Below are 18,072 nucleotides of genomic sequence, written 5' to 3'. Positions count from 1 at the left end.
TTATGTTAACATCATTAAAAAAAAACCGGCCAAGAGCGTGTCGGACACGCCCGAAATAGGGTTCCGTAGCCATTACGTAAAAATTAAGTAATATTTTTCTAAAGATTTCGTATTTTGTACGGAATATTCCAAGTTTAGGTATATTTTATGGCTGCTATTTACTCTTAAACTACTAGTAATTCTCAAGAAAACTTAACCGTTATAGTTTTCCTTGTAAGTTTGATAAGCTTACTACCATCCTGAATTTTTCCACCCACCGGTTTAGATTTTAGACGGACATTTTTACACGTCGGACATAGCGTCTGTTTCAGCTTTCAGGATTTTGTGTAAATCTGTGTTTTATTTCAGGTCCAACATAAATTCTGGTTGGGGACGAAGAGTCCTCGAGTGGCTACTTACCACGAACCGCAAGACAAAGTTTTGGTAGGCCCCCCTGTAGGTGAACTGACGACATCACAAAAATGGACAATCGGTGGCAAGTGGCGAGTTTTGCTCAAAAGTTGACGTATTCTGGCTGATGATGATGATGATAAACTCGGGTTGTGATCGTTTTTTTTAATACCTAGTATTAGTGTTCGTACTCAATACTAAACATAAAGGTACACCCACAAAGACGGAGCGGCGCGGGCAGCGGCATAGGCTGTGGTAAACACGTCAGCGAGAAAAATGTGCAGTCTTTGTAGGTGATCTAATTCCGAGGTTTCGATCAAACTTGGTGAGTCCCATTCACTCGATATTAATATTATTTTATGAGACGTAGCCAAACATATTCAGAATGACCCAAAAGCTCTTAAAATTATGACTAATTCATCTGGATGAGATCAAAGGTGTTAATCCATACAACTGTCTTATAACGGCTAAAGTCATTAACATGTATAAAGGAACTTCTTTCAAATAGACCAACACTTTAAGAGAGAAGGATTAAATAGGTAATTAGATTTTCATGGTACTTATAAGTCATAGGTAACTTACACGATGGCGGAGTGGTGGCGTTGGTGTAGCGGAGCAGGTAGCGAGGCGGGTGGCAGAGCGGAAAGCGATGCGGGCTGTGGCGAGCCGCACCAACGCGCCTCGCGCACGTCCGACGAACCTGGACGAGAACCAAAGACAAGGTCGATTTAAAGGTCGCAATAGACACATGTAATTATTATAGCGATTTCTAAGCATCGCTACTAGCTAGCAACCCTTTCATTTTGAGAAGAGGCCTGTGCCCCGCTGTCGGACGTACCTATATATAGGCCAAACAAAACAATGTTTAAAGACTAATTCTAGACTAACTTAAGTAAGATTGGTGATCGTAAAAGATTTATTGGCCGAACATGAGATTTTCAAGATTTTATAAGCGGTTATTTCTAATACTTACTGCCATAAAGTGTCATGTGTGAAGGCGGGCGGCTAGCCAGCACGGGCGTCGACCCGTAGCGCTCGCCGCCCGCCGACAGCCGCCCGCCCAGCGGCTTGAACGCAATCGGTCGGATCACCGACTTGCCCTGCAACATAAAAACGCACATTTTAGTTACATGATGTTGGGAGTTCTGAAATAACAGCTGATATAGTCAATACAGGTGCCCCTTTCCCACTTGGGCACTCCGGGTACGTGACCAGGGCTCCGCGAACGATAGGGCGATAGGGTACTGTGGTCTGTGGTACTGTAAAAAAAATGACCTTGGTCGTGTCTCATTACTGCCCGGAGCCTAGGAATCTCGTAAAGTTAAAGACGGTATTTGATTAAAGAACAAACAAGGATATCTTAAGTTAACTAAAGCTTAATAAGCGTTTACGAATAACATAATAAGAACTTTAGTTAAGATTATTAATTTTAATCTAAATAAATAATTCAAAGCTTTCCGCTCCGCTTATGCACTCAGCTCTTTCCTAACATAATTTAACCCGCATCGAGCATGACTAATGGCACATCTATTTGAATTTAATGCATGTTTATATATTGCGAGTTTTGATCTTGTGAACATATTGGACTCGGGATTTAAAGCTAAAGGATATAAATATGATACTTTGTGCCAGTGCACACTACACACAGTTATGTAGCCTACTTTTTGATGACGTTCACTTATTTTAGTCAAATAATACTATACAGATGTTGTAAATAATGTTTTGGTATTTTGTTGGAAAGGTTCGTATTAATCTTGCTGTCTCAACTAAGTTACTAAAGTTTACTGAAGCTAATAGGGATATTGACACCATTAAAAATAATTCGAAGACACGACTCCAGTAAAAAAACGCTTTATTTTAGCCCTGAAAACCAGATTAATTTTCGATTACCAGCAAAATTAGATTTTTTGTTGCTTTAAAACAAATAAATAGTTAGTTGATTGAGTGTGCGAACAAGTGACGTCATAAGTTGTTATTTCCATTCAAACTAGGAGAATTGTATTTTGACAGCTCATAAAAAGTACGTCAATTGATTGGTGGTGCAACATCCCTATTTAGAAAGCAAAATAAATACGAACTTATCCGACTATATATACGATGGAGAAAACCTTATTCACTAGATCTGTGTGTTTATAGATATATGGGGCTGTTTGACCTCCCATTGATTAATTTTATTTGGCGGATAAATGTGATGCCGTCTCATGCAGTCTATTCGAACAAAACAAACAGAGACGGTATCACATTTATCCGTCAAATAAATTTGATCAATGGATGGTCTTAATAAAGCATTATAAAATTATTTAGGCCTCGTCACTTTAAAGCTATATGACAAATACAATAGTTGTGATCACGAAAAGTTGATTTAAGTACTTAGTAGAATGTATACAAGATGTTATAAAATTAATTTGGAATATGTCAGTAGAGTTTGACTGGACATCCTTATAAACTTTTTCATCGAATTTCTGATTCATGGTGTCATGCCTTTGACGCGGTATATTTTGAACATTAATTAATGTACCCACTTATGAAATATTTATCAAAAAGTTACAGCAATATATTTGCAAATTTCACAAGCCCAAACATTTGCTGAAATATTCAGGATTAGATTATGAGATGAGACTGGAGGCAGCCCTATTACAGGAAGACTTATATGAATTGCGGACGCGTCCTAAAATGGAAAGTTTATGTGTGAATTATGTTCATTGCTAACCAATAAAGTAACCGTTAATAATTATTTATTTATACCTCACAAAGTTAATAGTTTAATTTAATTATAAACTCGGTAACAGCGCGGAGCTAATTAGTTTTACGGTGATTTGCTCATTTTAATATTTATTGCGAAACGTTAAAGAATTTACGTTTCCGTTTACATTTTAGAACTATATTACTGGATTCAATAGTTACTTTCTATCCGTATGTGCTTTAAAAAAAACTATCAATATTGCGGTACAGTGAGAAAATGCTGCCAGCATTTTTGAGTTTATTCCGCGGGGAGCTCTATTTTATTTGTTTTTTTTCCTGGTTTTAGTTTAGTTATTTTTATATACCAACAAGATGGAGCGACGACCTGGTTAAGATCGCGGGATCGCGGTGGATGCGAAAAGCACAAGACCGATCTGAGTGGAGAGCCTTGGGGGAGGCCTATGTCCAGCAGTGGACGTCTTTCGGCTGACATGATGATGATGATGATTTTTATATATTTAAACACATGGGTGATTGAGTTTCCCTCGGTCTAAAGAAGAAATAAGATAAAGCTAATTTGTTCGCCCCGGGAACCCCTTACATAGCAAATTTTATCGAAACCAGAAATATATAAAAACAAGTCATTTAAAAATTTTAGATAGTTAATCTAGTTTAACCTTTTATTTATTACCTATCGTTTTAATTTTATACCATAATAGGCCGTATACATATTATAGTATTCTTAAAATAATGTATATATTATGTATTTTGGATGGTAATTATTTGCAGTCATCAAAAAGAACAGCCAGCAAAAAAAAGCCAAAAATATTTTTACTTATCTCATTCTTTAATAATCATATTCTCGTTTAGTTTAATGGTACATAAAGTAACTATAACCTGACCTTTAACCACAATGTCTAATTTTCTTAATTTGACATCCACAGCGTAGTCGGTCATAAAGCTATCTCGTTAGGCGCCGTCGCACGGAACTGGCATTTCGTACGCAGCGGACGACAAATGTCACGGCGCGACAAAGGTCGTTTTTACGACATTTGCGACATTAACGGGGTTCATAGGTGGCGTAGTTACGTTTTTAATGTTGGGCCAGTTGGAATACATGTTAAAGTTAGCATCATACGTATATTTTTGTCTCATTCTCAAGCGTAGCTAGTAGCTACGTACGTCCCTTAGATGGGTTCAACATTCGTATATAGCGAGCATCAGGCAATGTCTGCCAGAGATTAGTTGACACAAACTACCTACTATAACACCTGAAACTGGGATTAGCATTCATATATACGCACGTGTATATACCTACTAATACCGTAAGCGTACGTTCGAACATTCGGTTACGGTTTAGTTTTGATTTTGGGAGAAAATCTGTCGAAAATGGGACCGAATCTGAAATTGGGTTCGTGGTCTTCGTGACGTTTGGGAGCAATCGGCGTCGTCGTTCGTGGAGTAGCGAGAGTAACAACTTGTAAACCACTGTTCAAACAGTTAGGTGGTTAGAGAACCTGACTACGAAGCTTAGGGACCTCAACCCGGGTTCAATTCCCGGCCGGGGCAGATGTTTGTATGAATAATACGAATGTTTGTTCTCCCGTTGGATGTTTAATATGTATTTAAGTATGTATTTATTTATCTATTTAAGTATGTTTATCCGTTGCCTAGTACCCACCCATAGTACAAGCTTTGCTTAGTTTGGGACTAGGTCAATTGGTGTCAAGTGTCCCATAATATTTATTTATTTATTTTAAAGAAAATACAGAGAGGAAAAGAGATATACAGAGTGGAAAGATCGAACACCAATGGATGGCAATTACCTTAAATCTTGGAAATAGCACATTCTGTGTAATTGAGACTTTTATTTTATTTTTAAAAACAATAATTTCTGCATTTATGGATTTTTGAAAAATCGTCTGTCTTACTTAAGTCTTAACCGGGATTCGAACTTGTCAAATGCGACAAAAAATAACATGCCGTATTTTATGATGCAGATCGAAAGTGTTACTGATAAGGTTCATCGTCATCATCATCATGTCAGCCAAAAGACGTCCACTGCTGGACATAGGCCTCTCCCAAGGCTCTCCACTCAGACCGGTCTTGTGCTTTCCGCATCCACCGCGATCCCGCGATCTTAACCAGGTCGTCGCTCCATCTTGTTGGAGGCCTACTCACAGCTCGGATAAGGTTCATTTATCACCAAATAACATGCACAATTGAAATAACAGAAGACCATGAAAACTAACAGTTACGTGTTAATTTTGTTTTCACCCGTCACGGAACATGGACGGAACTAGGTAATTACTACATTGTATGGATTTTTGATTTTCTAAAATTCATAAATGCAGTATTTATTATTTTCTAAAATAAAACTAAGTGTCCATTGCTTACAATTTGCTATTTTTGATAGTTGCGAACTATGGCCCAAGCCCTCTTGTTTTGAGAGGATGCCTGTGCCCAGCAGTGGGACGTATATAGGCTGGGATGCAGGCAATAAAAGTTTTATTACAAAAGCTACTAATGCGACTAGCAACTAATCTATAGGTACTTTATAAAGTACATTAATTTACTTTACTTAGACAAGTAACTACCATCACTAATGAGTTATGAATTCAAGTGGGTTAAGAATAAATTTCTTAATCTTATGTCTAAACTTTGAACCCACGTAAGTGGGTCTTAGAAGTAAGACGCCTTAGAAGCAAGAAGTTGCTTCTTGTTTTTCGCCTTATTACACCTATAAACCTGCTAGCAATTGGAAGCTAAGAAACAGATGCTATTACAGACAAAAATGACAGTGTTCAGTAATCAAATTGTAGTAATCTATGTGGGAAAATAGATCGAAAGATTTCAATTATTTCTGTAACCCAGAAACTACGATGACTCGGTCACGTCTCCAAGTAAATTTATTACAATGATCTAAGTTTTTGGAAAAAATAGCAATTTATGGAATTGAACAGACAAAGCATCCATAGTGGACAGTATTAATAGATTTTGAATTTAAAATGTTCTTGTCAGTGAAAAGATTTTTTTGTCTTCTGAGTAGTTGCTAAACACAAATTCTTCGGAATTGTGTTTTCGGTAAAACAGCTATTATTTTTTTTAGTTACTTCATTATACGTAGTAGCCAACGTTCTAAAGGAGTTGAATAGTGAAGTGATTCAATCGTTAAGAAACTTATTTCTCAAATGGGCGAGCAAAACAAAAATGATTGCTACTAAGTATAGCATATCTTCGGGACGATCTCGACTGTATGCCCAAATTATTTATTTAATAGTTTATTAAATGCAATTCTCATGTCAATTGAGTACAACACCAACATGAAAAAACCGGCCAAGAGCGTGTCGGACACGCCCAAAATAGGGTTCCGAAGCCATTACGAAAAATTAAGTAGTTTTATACGGAATATTCCAAGTTTAGGTATATATTATACCTTAGGCTGCTATTTACTCTTAAACTACTAATAATTCTCAAGAAAACTTAACCGTTATAGTTTTCCTTGTAAGTTTGATATACTTACTACCATCCTGAATTTTTTGAAAATTTTGCATCCACCGGTTTAGATTTTAGAGGGGGGGGGGCGCTCGATTTTAATGTAAATTTGCACTTTAAAGCTGAATATTTTGCAAACAAATCACTGAATCGAAAAATCGTTTTAGCAACCCCCTAGACCTTTGCAACGATACCTCACACTACAAGGTTGGATGAGAAAAAAAAATCACCCCCACTTTACGTCTATGGGAGGTACTCAAAAAAATTATTTTGAATTTTTAATTGTACTATTTTGTCAGCTTAGCTTACATATATATTCGTATAAAAATTACAGCTTTCTAGCATTGATAGTCCCTGAGCAAAGCCGCGGACGGACAGACAGACAGACAGACAGACATGGCGAAACTATAAGGGTTCCGTTTTTGCCATTTTGGCATTTACATTTTGGAAACAGATGAAAATGAATGACAAAGAAGAAGACTACAAATTGAAATTCCTAAGTACAGATTCCAGTTTACACAAAGTTTCACAAGTCACAGAAGTGTTACCAGTTCAATCAAGCGGAATAGTGTCGTCAGACGTCAGACAGATGTCAGAAATACCTAACAGGCAGCGATGTCGAACAAAATGTCGGGACAAAAACTGGACCGCCTTCCACAAAACCGCTAAACGGAGAAACTGCGGGAACGCGGGCTATTTACAGTGTTAACTTTCCTAGAAGTATTAAGATACGGTCGAACTACAGCTTGTTTTTGTTTGATGATAGCAGTGTATTCATCGAAAGCAGGAGGACATTGTAGTACTTAAAGCTTAGTTTAGCCCTCTAGAAAAATCGCACAAGCTGCATTACATTACATTGTAATGCTGCAAAGCGAGCTAGTTTGAAGTGTCGAACGAGCGCCTCAATGTAATGCAACTTGCACGATTTTTCTTGCCGGTCTAAAGGTAGGTCAGGTTGAAAGGTACCTTCACCTCTGTTTCGGAAACTCGGCTAGCTAAAAGAAAAGACAAGTAAAATAGGTATAATTGATCTCTACGTTCAAGGCAAATTCAATATGCCTAATGCCCAATAGATGACCACCCACCATGCTTTCATATGTTAAATTAGAAACAGTTATCAACACCCGAATGTCTACCTTACTAATTTTACATTAAGAATTGTCCCCTTTTAAGCCTACTGGTTAGTGGTAATATGATCACCACTGACAACGACAATTTTTCTCTTTAAAAGTTGCTATAAAGTTGTCAAAGATGATGATGATATTTTATGTTAATTATAATTTAAGGTAGCAGTCAAAAACCTTAATTTGATTATAGATTGTATAAAAATATGTATAAATGTAGTTTAACTGGAGAACTGCTCTATGAAAGATTATTTGTGTTTACCTCTTATGATCTTAAATCTGATGTTTTGATGTTGCAAAGTTAGGTAAACTAAATTATTTATTCGACGCAATACCAGTACAATAGTCGTATTAACCTATACATCATGTCATCTGTCAATGCCAACTAAGTATGCCAGCTAGATTGGTTGCGTTCTTTCCTTCATTCTTTCAACTAGCGATAGCTTAGTTTTTCCGAATTCAACGACTTCTTCATAAACGTACCCGTTGTTTCACTTTGCAAGGCAATGTTATCAAGCCCATCATTTTGTTTACCGTTGACCATGAAAACCTGACCTTGGTCCTTAACATTGTTTATTGTCTTTTGTCCATCGAAGTGTCTCCATGATTGACGACCGTCGAGTTGTGGCTGAACGAGACAATCGCTACGTGTTTATTGCTTTAATATTTATGTTTACATGATATTTAGCTACTTGCAGTAACCTTCTATTTTCTTACCCATTGCAACGTACTACTGCCACCTATTTATGACTTTCTTTCTCACACAAAACCACATAGGTACTTACGAGTATATTTAATATTCTATTAATCTCTATGTTTTGTTTTAGGCATCCACTATTCATTGTTTACATCTCCGCCGATAGAATTAATCAAAGTTGCATAATTACAGGGTAATTATACTGTTATTAAACTGAGTATTGCACAAGCATCCTACGTTGGGAGTCTTGGGAGTTTAGCAAGCAATATCAGAAAGTAGATTTAACGTAGGTCTACCAAAAATGGTAGGTGATTAAGTACATCAGTAATTCCGTGGGAATTACTTGTGTAATTTCCTGCTTCGATCCCGTTAGCAATAATTCTAGCTTAGCTTTGGATGCACTTTAGACAGGTTTATTCGTTCTTACTTTACCGCCATGTGATTGTGTGTATAAGGTCCTCACTGAAAATCAGCGCCACGGCTTGCCGTGGCATTATGCTGAGTGGGGACCTGTTTAGCGTCATGTATGTCTTTATTTGTTCTATGTTTGTTCCTATGTTTGTTTTTTATGGCGTTAAATAAATGTATTTTCTTTCTTTCTTCTTTCTTGATATGTGGTTTCATTATCGAACGCTACGAATATTACATTATTAACGTTGTTTTTGCTGCTTATCTATTAGACTACAATTATATTAAGCTTTTCCAAGTCAAACCCAAGCAGAATAACCTATAACTAACCTAACCTAACCAACAAAATGTTGGAAAACCCCCGACTCAAAGTAGTAGACATGTTTCATTAAAACGGTTAAACCGATTTTAATGAAACATGTCTAAGAACTATGGCTAGAAAACCTGATTTCAAACAAAAAACCGCATTCAAATCGGTCCACCCATTTAAGAGCTACAGTGCCACATACAGACACACATAGCGGTCAAATTTATGACACCCCTCTTTTTGCGCCGGGGGTTAAAAAGAGTTCTCCTACTTGTTTTACCTCCCTGCTGCAGTCTCTGCTATCAAATTGATTCTATTTCTTAACACCAACACGCATTCATTGTACGCCGCAATAGATTTTATCATTTCCATGACAACAGTCGAAACTAGGTTCTATAAAGCGTAGGCTCTTGCGGTCGGCCCACATCGCACTTCTTGGGTGGCTCTTTGATTTATTACACGGAACCCGCAGCCTATTAGATACTATTAGCAGTACCTGTTTATCCACTGCGTATATAAATATGATATGAACCATCACTATTTATTACTTTATTAGTCAAGGGAATCACAATACTTGTACAGTTACATCTCCGTATCTAATTATTACCGTGGTTTCACAATAAAGATTTATACGTGATAAATTGCTATGTAACACCACTATTTAAAAATTCGATTAAAGATTTGGAATACCGTTCGTTCAACCCACTTTATGCTTATCTAAACCGAAAACATTGGACGGAATGTTGTGTAGGCTGAATCAGAATCCATCTAATTTGTCATACATTGCAAAAAAAAATATTTGCATGTTGAAGCGGGTATTAACAACGCACTCCGTTTGCCGCAGGCGATCTCCCACGCCATTATCGCAGTTAGGAACCATGTGTTCGTGTTCTTATTATTACAGGCTTATTTTAACAACTCAGAAAATCGTGTTTAGCAAAGTTTAGAAAGGTTGACGAATCATCAGAAATGCAACTCGGAAATCGAAGGAGGTATTGTCGGCATCAAACTCCAGAGCAACACGCGCGATTGTCCACATTTTCCCGTAAACTGTCTTACAATTAGGCAGTGAGATGCTCGTAAAAACTAATTGGAATTTATAAAGTTTGCTCATATTATGGTTTGGCCAAATTGAGTTTATTTTCGTGAACGAAAGCTAAATTTAGCTTAAAATTTTGACCAGTGTGGCTACATTGTTTCACGCAAGAAATTGGACCGTTTTGAAACGGCCCCCGGCGGAATCCCAGGCTTTTGTACGAATTATTCCTGTAATGTGCAGTGTTAAGAATAATTTTAGGCTTAATTAGGTATGTTTGCATGTTTCAAATGGGACGCACAGGATACATACAATCGTAAATTGACGGTATTGGATATTTAACACGCTACGCAGGGATTCATTAAAGATTTATGGTAGTTTTTGATAGCAGTCTCTTAATAGCAAAAAGAAATGCGTTTCTATATGAACTTTATGACCGATTGACTCAGCTATATTTAAACAGTAATTCACAAGTTAACTGTCTCATCCAAAGATTTTGCAAACCTTACCAAACAACGCAAATATAAAATACCGACACCGACCATGAGAACAACATTTGCGTGGCGATTGCCACCTTACTCCCATACATTCATTTACAATAAAGCGTGTAAGCATATAAGAAATATGAAAAAGTTCTTCTCTTCTTCTCTTAAACTTATTGGACAGTGTTGAGTGAAGCCTCAGATCAAGTCATTTTTCTATTAGTTTGGCGTCCAATTGCTAGGCAAATAGGCCTCTTCTTTTTAGGGTGCCTTACCTACACAAAGGATGCCAACGGGACCCTATTACTGAGACTCCGCTGTCTGCCTGTCTGTCCGTCCGTCAGTCACAGGGCTCTATCTCTCGAGCCGTAATAGCTACTTGACCGCTTTTTTTCTTTACTTTGCCTATTGAACGTGAGTTCTTGCCATCCCGTTTGATAAGCATTTATGACCAAGTAAAAAAACTTCTCATTTGGTCACAAAGTTAGTCGTTAAAACCATAACTGGCACAGGCATAACTGACTGTTTACTGTGAATATGCCATTGTAAATTATACTTATTCCTTTTATGCGATAGGTACACCGAAAACTCGTAAAGAGCCATCGACTGCAAATTTTGTTGCAAAAACTGCCAGAAAAATAAAGACCACCCCATGTCGTCGTAACCCAAATACCCTTACAAATGTGTCGAACTCACAACTGCTCCATTGTGTAACACTGTAATGTTGCTCGTAAATTGTGATTAACATCTCAAGACGCCAATGCAAGGCCACGATGCGCGTGCCACGCCAATGTAGGGAAAGTTGCCATCCAGTCAAATAAAAAAAAAAAAAAAAAAAGTAAAAAATTGCTGAGGATAAGTTAACACTGTTTAATAACTCTGATGTAGGTACCTACTTGCATTTCGTAAAGCCAAAATCCAACTATTTTGCAAGCTTTTTGTACATTATTTTGTACCATTAAGAGTTTTCATACATATAAAAACAAAAAGAACTAACCTAAGATATTAACTGAAATAATGCAAATAATAAAATTAACTAATATTCATGAATGTGAAAGCTTGGATCCATCCATGGATGTCATCTTGCAAAACCGACCAACGGCTGTTGATGAAAGGCACACAGATAGTTTTTAGCCAGCAACACATGCGTTGTTTTTGCAGGATAGATTATATGCAAGAAACGTATTATTTTTGCTGTCGTTGTTTCTCTGTAAAGTTTAACATAATACGAACCTCAAAATTGGAATAATAATAGGGATAAACATATCAACAAACAAAAATTTATCAAGCGCATTACTCTAGGTACATACTTCATGAATAAAGAGATACCTAAACTGTTATGTTGTGTTGTGTATGTTGGTTCAGTTTGATGTTTAGTAGTGTACGGAACCTTTGGTGCGGGAGTCCAACAATAAAATATCATCGGATACCACAGATAATTTAATTTATTGGTGCACATTTTAAAACTAGTTTCATACCCTCATATTTTTTACTCAGTTCAAATTAGGGGGTCAAGGCACGTGTGCCGCAGATGTGCACAAATAGTGCACGGTCAGGAACCACACTAATTCCCAAAGGTCATAACAACGCAACGTTTTAACGTAATTAGGAACTTTAGTAGACGGCATAAGGTTGAATTTACATCAATACCATTTGGTACTTATGTCACGAATATCGCATGCCTTTACGCAGCGGATGGTCTGAGTTCAGTTCCAATTAATAAGACCTCGTCTACAATAGCTGCATCATGATTTTTTGTATACGATAAGCCCTTTTTGTAGGTACATTACTATTTATAGCAGAAAATATGTTCTACAAATAATTTTATTTCTATCAGAGGGGAGAACTATATTGTATAGCTGTTCGACTTCGTCTGCGAATAATTTGTTTATCGCGCGCCCGCGGGAATTCTGAAATTTTCTAGGATTAAACTATACTACTAGCTTTTACCCGCGGCTTCGCCCGCGTGGAATCCGGTTATCGCGCACTGTTCCCCGGGAACTCTGCATTTTTCCGGGATAAAAAGTAGCCTATGTCACTTTCTGACCCATAAACTATTCTCTATGCCAAAAATCACGTTGATCCGTCGCTACGTTTCGACGTGAAAGACGGACAAACATACAAACACATCCACTTTCGCATTTATAATATTAGTATGGATTATGTTCTTCTCAGGATCCACGTCTGATGACGACTATGTCAACATCATCTTAGTAGGTCGGTCACCTCTTTGTGGTTTCCTTTACCTTTTTTGTAATTGAATAGCAAAAATACCTACTGCAGCTCAAACATATTAAGTAAACAAATTAGGAGGCTGGTGATAAAAAGCGAGCTCACAACACTGTTACTAAGCGAATAAACTAAAGTAAACACATTCAAAATACCTATATATAAATCTAGGGATCACTTAACCCTTGGCAGGCGAGAATTGACTATGAGTCGCTTTTTATTTTTCACCTTGGGGTGTGATTTTTGAAACTAGGCTCGTGAAATACCTACCATTGGAATAAAATTATAGCACGTATAAAATTCATCACCATCGATCATCATCATCACCAGCCGGAAGATGTCTGCTGAATAAAATCCCCCTTTGAACGCCATGCACAATGAACGAAAACTCGCCAATTTTATCCTACGGAGCCCGCAACTCTTAAGATGTCGTCAGTCCATCTAGTAGAAGGCCTGCCAATGCTTCGTCTTCCGGTTCGTGGCAGCCATTGAAAGTCTGTTCTCCCCTAACTGTTATCTGTTCTTCTTTATCATAAAGCATTTAAAATTCTTCAATACCAATCACTGCTGAATTTTCTTTATAATTGATTTATTATTTAATCAACACAACAACGGCATTTCAAACATCTGCTTGCACAGCTGCTAGACAGCCGGTGGTATAAGACGCACCTACTTACATTCTGATAACAACAATCACTAGAATGAGCACAGTTGCGTTTCCACTTTTTTTGTAGGCTGGAGAAAGTATCGATACCTACTTATATACCTACTGCAGCTTCCGATAGCCACGCGAGATGCTTTAAAAATGTTTTTCACTTCTCATGCTAGTAAAGTTCGTGTTTATGCTGGATCTAGGCGACATAAAATGACTTTTTATGCTCTACTGCATAAAGTAAACTCTTTAAGGTTTAACTGTTACAAACAAAAGTTTTGATATATTTTTTTATAATTTTTATTTGTAGAAAACTAAAAATAAAACAAATAAATCAAAATACATCAAAAAAACTAAATATTTATAATTATGTTAGCAATACATGAAAAATAAAAGGTACCTAGTAAGTGAACAATGTTTCCTCTGTCGTTATTTCATCTCCTCGCAATAGTCGCAATCGAAGTGAAAAGCACTATAAAACTATTACACATTTTCCCCTCGACATGTCTATCAACCCCTCGCCGTACCGGCTCGGGTGGCTATATGAACGTCTCAGGTAAAATGGCTAGTTTTATGCTCTTGCTGTACAATCTACTATTTGTGATTAAAGAATTAAGTTCAGGTAGCAAATTCATAAAAAATATGTAGGTATGTAGGTAATACTAGATTTTAACCGCGACTTCGAACGCGAATCTATAAGATCCAGAATTCTTATTAATATTGATCTTGTTCTGCCCTCGACACTCAAAAAGCCAAAATGAATTACGAAAAGACAATTTTTCATATCTATTAGACGAATATTTAATTCATTTATCACGCGCCCACGGAAACTATAAAAATTTCTAGGATAAAAACTATACTGTATCCTTTTCGGAGTCTCAAACTATCTCCATACCAAGTTTAAACACGATCAGCTTAGTACTGTACTGTTCATTTAATAAAAAGGGGCATACTTTACTTTATAGTATTGATTTATTCTAATGCTTATACTTTGGCTGAAGGAATACAACTGAACTTCTGGACACCCTCGTACATGTTCGCTGTTTAAAACTTTAAATATTAAATTTAGAATTAGGTTGCCAGTCTTAAGGCGAACATGTATAAAAGAGTTTACCACAGTACCTAGCATAAGCGTGCATGAAAGGCAACAAACCAACATACTCGTATTTGTTTTTATAATATTAGTTAGGATCTTTGATCAATTTCAAACGGTGCGATTGCTTTAAATAATTGGTTTCCTTCTATTAAAACATTACGATTCAATGCACACTTTATAGTTAAAGTTACATTAAAAAACATTTTGAAACTAGGGCTATTGATTCAAAGCAACTTCTTTTTTAATAGGCACAACCCCCTGTGATCCCAGAGTGAGCAAACTTAAAAGATTTCGCAAATGCCTACTTGTACTTAATTTTTAACACTGGCTCCACATGCATTAAAGACTCGGAAAGATGATTTATTTTCTAAAGAATTATATTTATGACGAAGGACTGTAATTTATTAGTGAAAGCACAACCTTGTCGAATGTGCACCGGCATAAATGGCAATGCGTTGATGAAAGTAAAATTAAACCTGCTGAACAAAAAAGTATGCGTGCTCGTAAACATGAAAAATGTACACAATGCCAAATAAGAGCTTGACGGTAATATCATTATCTTTCGCGACAGTTCTGATGAAATTTTATGTGGTACTTATGCATTTAAAGATGTTGTTGAAATTACTCATATATTATATTGTGAACGAATAAATGGAAACACAAAAAAGACGGGCAAGAAAACTAAACATTATTGATGCTCAAGCTTCGGTCGGCAATCAGGTCAAGGGCATTAAGGCAGCTCTAGCCAACTTAACCAAAATTATAACAAAAGCACGCGTCGAAATTCCGCTACAAGCACATTATAAAGACCTTGGCACTAATGTGATCTCGTGAGGAAGAAAAGGCTAGAAAATTGGTTATCTGCATCGTTTCTGTTGGATATGGCAATTCCACCTTTCTAAGTCGACTCTATCTTCCTAGGCCAACTCTACCTTAGTAGGGCAATTCTATCTTATTAGGCGAACTTTAACTGACTTCTCACCTCTTGACCGTAATTGTGACGCTCTATACGAGACTCCGTACAAAATTATCCTTTATTTTCGCTCGTCAGAATAGTACCTATATATGACGACGCTGCATTTTGCATGATACTTAATTATTATAATAATAGTTTAAGTAGAGCCGACCTAGGAAGGTAGGGTTGATCCAGTAAGACAAAGATGTCACGACTGAGAGCGTTTACAGATTATCCGATCCGATTTCGGATCATATTTCATACATTTTACTTATATCGGATAATCTGAAAACGCTTTGACGGTGTGACGGTACCTACTTCAAATTCATATTATCTGACAGTATACGTCAGAAAGAAAGTGACGCCAACTTCAACTTCTACTCTATCGTGCGCGGTACAGTAGTAGTATAGTAGGACTCGTCCGTTTTCTTCATTATCCTGTACCACTACCATGAGTTTACAGTGATCGTACTCGATAGCGACGGCGTAAATTATTTGTATGGAGAATTTTATTGTACAGCGCCTCTACAAATAATTTACGCCGTCGCTAGCGAGTACGGTCACTGTAAACTCATAGTAGTACTGAAGATTCGCATGAGAAAGAACAAAACCGATTTTTAATTTCGAGTTCCGAACGACATTAGCAAACTAGTTTAATTGTACTGTAGTATGGGTCCACACTGGTTCGATACCGTTGGGTTAATTGTATCAAGTGCATCCGATGCACGAATCAACGGTACATCGAATGGGTTATGGTTAAGTGTTTGATTCAGTTCTGAAGTAGGTCTAGTCATTTAATTGTAAAATCTTCACTAGGTTAGCTAGGTAATAGTAGTAAACACTTTCTTGTTATATATATTTATTTCGGGAACTTCGGAAACGGTTCGGCGGTGGCAGAACTCTATGAAAGAATCGATCTACGAGTGGCTTGGTCTTATCTCATTGGTAAAAAGTTTTTTTTCCGACTTTTAGCACAAACTAAGTTCGGCCTGCCAAGCAAGTACTAGTGTATGTCCTGATTATTCATATACCGGGTTCTTTAAACGCACAAATGTAATATTTAAATATAACTATCATGGGACAACTGACACTAAAGGATCTAGTCTCAAACTAAGCAAACTTTATACCTACTATAACTGAGTAGGCGACCAAGGACAAAGTAAAATTAAAATTGTTTTCCTTTTCATACGGTTGGCCCGTATTTAATATTATAAGTAAACACATTAAAATATCATAGTATAATTCTGGCCTCAGTTGAGGAATTCAAAACATACGAGTAGGTATAATATATTAATAGTAAATCAATAATCATTAATTGGTAAGAGAAATTACAATTCAAAACGGCCATGGGCAAGTTTCCGTTAATGTTTCGCTCTGGCTTTCCAACAACAAGTTTCTCAAGCCACTTAACTAAATGGGCCATCGATAAGCCATTAATACAACAATCTTAACAAAAAGCCGTACTTATCTGCAATGACGAAACCGGCGATCATGTGCCGGCAATCATTATCAATCATCTGAAGATTGTGCAGAAACTCCTGCGTCTTTGCACAACTTGTACGTATTGTCTAGGTGTGGGCGTTTAGATGTACTCACAAGTCATGCATGTTTGCTAAAGTGTAAGCTGTTCTTAACCCTTTGCATGACAGCACTGATCTGAGATACTCCTGTTGTATGCAAAAAGTAAGTAAATCAAAATTCAATAAGAGATAATATCGCTCTTGCGATTTTGACACTGGTCGTGCTTTGGCATACAACAGGACAGGAGTAGGGCTGACCAATCTATGGGCTGACCGGACCAGTGCTTAGGTAAAACAAAGGGTTAAATATGTTCAGTTCTGAATAAGTATAAATTTGTTTAACTTACCTACGTTTTTTCTGACCGTAGCTCCTTTTAAGTAATTTGTTTTTTACTGACCGACCGTGACTGATACTAAGACGCCCAATGACTGCTAGTTGGAAATTGGCAAACCGCATAACGTAATTAATGCTAAATCTTAAGTAATTTGACCGCGCTGGACGTAGATACAATTAAACTAGCAAGATTTGTCCGAAAGAAACTAATAAACATAAAAGTAATATTGGAATCGTTACTTATTTTTAAGGACATATTATGATCGATCGAATTCAATGATTGATTGATTGATTCAATGGTGTGTGTGAAGTTCCTCTTATTCTGAGCGGAGGCCTGTGCCCAGGAGTGGGACGTATATAGGTTGGGATGTGATCGATCAGTTACTTGATCTGCTTGAGTTGGTATAACTTAAAAATAAATTTTGGAATAGTATATGAGTATAAACATTTAGAACACATTTTTCAACAAATTTCGGGCCTTCTATAAAATAATAAGCAATTACTTCTCCCATTCAAAGCCATATTTATTTAAGTACCTACTCTTGAAATATACGAGTGTCAAACAGTTATAGGTATATTTATAGAACCAATACAATAGTTTTGTTGTTTTCGCAATCATATTACAGCCTAACCGAAGTTAATCTGCATTTATAACAACCAATATA

At 36.8% G+C, this 18,072-nt stretch overlaps 1 protein-coding gene across 2 annotated transcripts in view; it reads right to left on the bottom strand.

The window, feature by feature from the left end:
• Positions 1-18,072, bottom strand: part of LOC141436110 (uncharacterized) — a 114,617-nt gene that overhangs the window by 12,866 nt on the left and 83,679 nt on the right. For both annotated transcript variants that reach the window (XM_074098966.1, XM_074098967.1), the window contains 2 exons: positions 1,364-1,490; positions 973-1,090 (listed from right to left, as the gene is read on the bottom strand). In XM_074098966.1, the coding sequence (XP_073955067.1) occupies positions 973-1,090; positions 1,364-1,490 (245 nt within the window). The remainder of the gene's footprint in view (positions 1-972; positions 1,091-1,363; positions 1,491-18,072) is intronic.

This window comes from Choristoneura fumiferana, chromosome 16 (assembly GCF_025370935.1).
Source record: "Choristoneura fumiferana chromosome 16, NRCan_CFum_1, whole genome shotgun sequence".
Classification (NCBI taxonomy): Eukaryota; Metazoa; Arthropoda; class Insecta; order Lepidoptera; family Tortricidae; genus Choristoneura; species Choristoneura fumiferana.
Note: the sequence above shows the minus strand (reverse complement) of the source record. Positions and strands in the feature narration are given on the sequence as shown.